Source organism: Carassius gibelio, chromosome A13, assembly GCF_023724105.1.
Source record: "Carassius gibelio isolate Cgi1373 ecotype wild population from Czech Republic chromosome A13, carGib1.2-hapl.c, whole genome shotgun sequence".
Lineage (NCBI taxonomy): Eukaryota > Metazoa > Chordata > Actinopteri > Cypriniformes > Cyprinidae > Carassius > Carassius gibelio.
Window position 1 is genome coordinate 9,901,702 of NC_068383.1, and position 4,811 is coordinate 9,906,512.

The 4,811-nt window shown below is 41.7% G+C and overlaps 1 protein-coding gene across 1 annotated transcript; it reads left to right on the top strand.

Annotated features, from left to right (window-relative positions):
- The first annotated feature begins 404 nt into the window (after positions 1 to 404).
- LOC128026780 (potassium voltage-gated channel subfamily S member 3-like) lies at positions 405 to 4,016 on the top strand. The gene is made up of 2 exons (XM_052614049.1): positions 405 to 530; positions 1,696 to 4,016. The coding sequence occupies exon 2, from the start codon at positions 1,775 to 1,777 to the stop codon at positions 3,281 to 3,283; it is 1,509 nt and encodes a 502-aa protein (XP_052470009.1). The 5' UTR covers positions 405 to 530; positions 1,696 to 1,774; the 3' UTR covers positions 3,284 to 4,016.
- Positions 4,017 to 4,811: the final 795 nt, after the last annotated feature.

Here is a 4,811-nt window from a genome sequence, read left to right on the forward strand (position 1 = left end):
TATAGTTCTTTTCTTTTCTTTTCTTTTCTTTTCTTTTCTTTTCTTTTCTTTTCTTTTCTTTTCTTTTCTTTTCTTTTCTTCCACAATATCCATTCGACCTCTGTCTTCAGCAGTTACTCAAGGGATCTTTAATCTCACTCTTTTATTAGTTTTCTAATCCTTTATCTAGTCTTCACGGGGGTAAAAGTGTCTCTCTCTTGCACTGATTTCACCTCTCTGCCCTCCGATTATTTTTCACTTAATCATCGCTCCTCAGTGGAGCTTGTGGAGGCGCGTCCTGGAACGCAAAGCGCAAGCGCGTTCCAGTTGCAACGGGCCAGTGACGCACGGACGCGCAGCTGCCCCGAGGCAGCACGAGTGCGTGTGCTGCACAATATGTGCCAAGTGTCCCACCCGCCACAGTCAGCTGCGGGACATGGGGCAAATACTGCGAACGAGCGCACACCGGACTCGACTTTACCAAGGAAGGCACTGGAAGATGGAAACGTCTTTGCTGTGCACTGATGTCGTCGGAAAAGAAAGGAAAACAGGTGAACTGATTTTTGCTTCTGTGTAGTTTGGATTACGCAGTGTTGTTATTGAACATAACTTTGGTGCTGTCCTTGCTGCTGGAGTTCGACCAGGCAGAGCGCGCGGACTTATACAAACCTTGAAGAAACTTGTAAACGATTGTATATAGGCCTATATATGTAATTTAGAAATTCAGTATTCTACACAAATTTAATACTTCGGTGTTTTGAGGTCTATTGTGGGAATGCTGTTTTTCTACAGTTATTTCTGTTGCTATCAAATGTTATAAAAAAAATTTGTAGTGCAATATAAATTACTACTACATACAGTGAGGTCTAAAATAAACCTTTATGGAAATCTGGAGTTTAAAATCTTATTTAAAGCTAGAAATAATATATTTAAAAAAAGAAATGTTATGACATTTAGTAATATTTACAGGTCACTGATCAGATAAGTACATCTGTGACATTCATAATGTCATTCTCTACAGACAGGTGCCATTAAAGCACAAGATGCTCTTTGGATGTTTCTCAAATCATGCTGGAGAATGCGATCTTGTGGAGTTCATCATGTTACCATTAAAGCAAAAGAGGAATAAACCAAATACTTTTTGAAACTTGTCACTCAAATTTATATTCTGAGTATTTAATATTGAATGATTTTTTGATACAAAAATATTTTACATTTACTTATTTATTTTTATTATTATTTATTTAATGGTCTCAGACACAGACATTTTTCGAACTTTACAAAAGCACTGCACATCAGGTGTTCACTGAATGTCCTGAAATCTTGACGTGATTTTGTGCCCAGCAATACTGCTGGGAGAGAAAGTCAGAGTTAGTGTTGAAATGCTCATAATGATCACTGAGGTTTTGTTTACGACACTGTACAAAATCAATATCCATTAGCAGCTATGAAGGCTGATTTGGGCTCCAGAATGCTTTTATCCCATCACAGTTGTTACAGTTAGAAGCAGTCTATAATAGATTAGCTGTCTGTCTCTCTGTGTATTTAAATCTGATTATGTTTTTGTCTTGTCATATATTTGAGTACAGAACAGTGAACTATTGCAAGAAAAAAAAAAGATTACATTTTTGATGAGCAGGAATATTGTTTTGATGGCAACAAATCAACTTTTTCTTCTGAAAGTGCTAATTAGACTTTTATTTTCCTCTATTGTAGGCATTCAGCCATAGCTGAGTCTCTCCAAAACTGCTTAGCCCAACAGCCCCACTTACTCCTTCATGTTCTGGCATCCATCATGGTGTATGGGCAGGTCCTGCACCGCCAAGGCCCCGAGGACAGCTTCATCAACCTCAACGTCGGTGGCTTTAAGCAGCAAGTGGAACGAGTGGTCCTCCAACGCTTCCCCCACACGCGACTCGCCCAACTTCTCTACTGCAGTTCAGAGGCTGCTATTCTCCAGCTTTGTGACGACTATGCAGCTGCTGAACGTGAGTATTATTTTGACCGAAACCCATGGTTTTTCCGCTATGTGCTGAATTTCTACCATACCGGAAAGATCCACCTGATGGAAGAGCTGTGCGTGTTTAGCTTCAGCCAGGAGCTGGAGTACTGGGGCATCAAGGAGCTTCACCTGGACACTTGCTGCAGCAACAGGTTTCAAGAACAGAAAGAGTATGCAGGAGATCACGACTGGGAAAACGAGGATGACCCACAAAACCAGCTGCAAGACAGCTTAGATTCATCTATGGAGGAACTATCTGCGTTTGACAAAGACCTTGAAAAGTTTGAGGGCACCTGGTGCTCCGAGAAGCGTAAGGAACTCTGGCTGCGACTGGAAAACCCGGGATACTCGTGCTCTGCGAAAGTAACGGCAGTGTTTTCGCTGAGTGTGGTACTGATGAGTATCATAGCCATGTGCGTTCACAGCATGCCTGAGTTCCACCAGGTGGACATTAATGACAAAGAAGTAGAGAACCTCGTGTTGAAAAATTTCGAGACCTTTTGCGTCCTCTGGTTCTCTTTTGAGTTCATCCTACGATTAGCAGTCACACCATGTTTGTGCAAATTCCTGAGCAATGCGCTAAACATCATTGATTTCGCCTCTATTATTCCATTTTATGCCACTTTGGCATTTGAAACTGTGGATGCTGAGGAAAGCGAGGAGCTTGTGAACGTGGGAAGGGTCGTGCAAATCCTGCGCCTCATGCGTATCTTTCGCATCCTCAAACTGGCACGGCATTCGGTTGGGCTGCGTTCGCTTGGTGCGACTCTCCGTCACAGCTACCATGAGGTCGGACTCCTCATCCTCTTCCTTTCCGTCGGAATCTCCATTTTCTCAGCACTCATCTATTTTGTGGAGAGAGAGAACGCTGAGTCAGAACTGCAGACCATACCGGTGGGCTGGTGGTGGGCGACGATCACCATGACCACGGTGGGATACGGCGACACGTATCCCGTCACGCTGGCTGGGAAACTAATCGCCACCTTATGCATCATTTGTGGCCTGCTTGTAGTCGCCCTTCCGATCTCTATTATCTTCAACAAGTTCTCCAAGTACTACCAGAGACAGAAAGCCCTGGTGGAGTCCGACCAGCTCCATCAGGAAGACGAAAAACTGCCAAATCTCAGCATGCCTTTACTTTACATAGGAGACCTCTACGGACAAAAGATGAATACTCTGGTGTGCAGTGAGTCCTCAGTAGGGAGCGCAGGCAGCGAGGGAGATGTCACTGATGCTTCCAGCATTCAGGATGTTGAAATTGACTGCCCTACTCGAATGCCTCAGGCCCACAAAGCCACATAGATCAGGGCACCTCAAATCCAGTCCTGGAGGGCCACTGCCCTGCAGAGTTTAGCTCCAACCTTGATTAAACTTACTTACCTGTGATTTTCTATGGATCTTGAAGACCTTGATGAGCTTTCTCAGTAGTATTTGATCAGGTTTGCAGCTAAACTATGCACGGCATTGGCCCCTCCAGGGCAAGATTTGAGGAACCCTGGCACAAAAGCTAATATGCACAACCTTATACCTCGATTAGGGATCTGAAGAAACAAAAATAAACTTCCTTGCTTAGATCTGCAGAACATGTTGAGGAAACACTAGAGGACCCTATGACTCAAAGCGCTCATTCCTTACTGAATGAATCCTGGACCTTTAGTTCTCAGGGTGAAAATGTCTCAAGCTTTCTATTATTTATGGATCAGAACCTTTTATGGAAACTAATCCAAACAACAGGTTAGCATTAATGCTGATGCTTTATACCCAATTAAAAGCACTGACATGACTGTTTTTTTTTTTTAATCCTTTGGACAAGCTGTTTATTTAATTACAAGTCTTTCTGCAGGACCCGTGGGAAAAGAACTATGCTTAAATGTTTTATAGGCAATGACAGCATCTAAAATGCTGGACTTCAGAAGGCATGTTAGTGTACACCATCCTCCCTAATGTGTCCATCAGAGAGGGAAGGATGGAAAGAGTGCATGCATATTTCAACAAGAGAGAGGAGAGGCCTCAAGAGATAGGAGAGAAAAAAGCACGAAAGGGATGTTACAGTTGAATAAAGTGTTGATGTACAGTAGATTTAAGTCTCTTCTCTTTGTTCTGAAATCACTGCATGGGTCCATAGAGAGATTAAGGATCTTAAAAGAAATGGTTCCTATCAAGGTGAAAACTATGTTATTTACAAAACCCCACATCTTTTAAAACCCATATTCTGTTGTGGTGATGTGAAACACAAATGATACAGCTCTTTTCAATATAATGCTATTTATAGTGACCACTATGAACACGTCGGGCTCCATAAATTACTCAAACACCTGTAAAAAACAACAACAACAGCAACATTATAAGAGTAGTTCATATGACTTGTGCACTATCCTACAAATCTTCTGAAGCTGTACTATGTCAGCGGGCAGAAAACAAAAAGGCATTATTTGTACAATTTGTACATTTGTTCCATAGAAGAAATAAATTAATGCGCCCTTTGAATCACCTGAGTAAATGTAAGTAAAATAAAAAAAATTAAAAGTTAACTTTGACTTAAATCCTTACAATTAAAATTTTAATGAACTGTTTCTTTGCATTGAGTTTGTCCCACCTTCTCATATGTCTTGAGTAATGCCTTATGCATTATTGCATTATTAATAATACCTTGTTGAGCATCAAATTCACCTATCCTCTGTCCTCTGCACGGAGGGAACACATTCTCCCTCCATCTTGCTGTCTCTCTCATTTTTTTTAGAGTGACTTATGTCAGTAGACTGTATTAGCAGCAGGAAGCGAGGTCCAAATGTTAGGGCTGTCTGCCACAAGGGATATATTACTGCTGAAA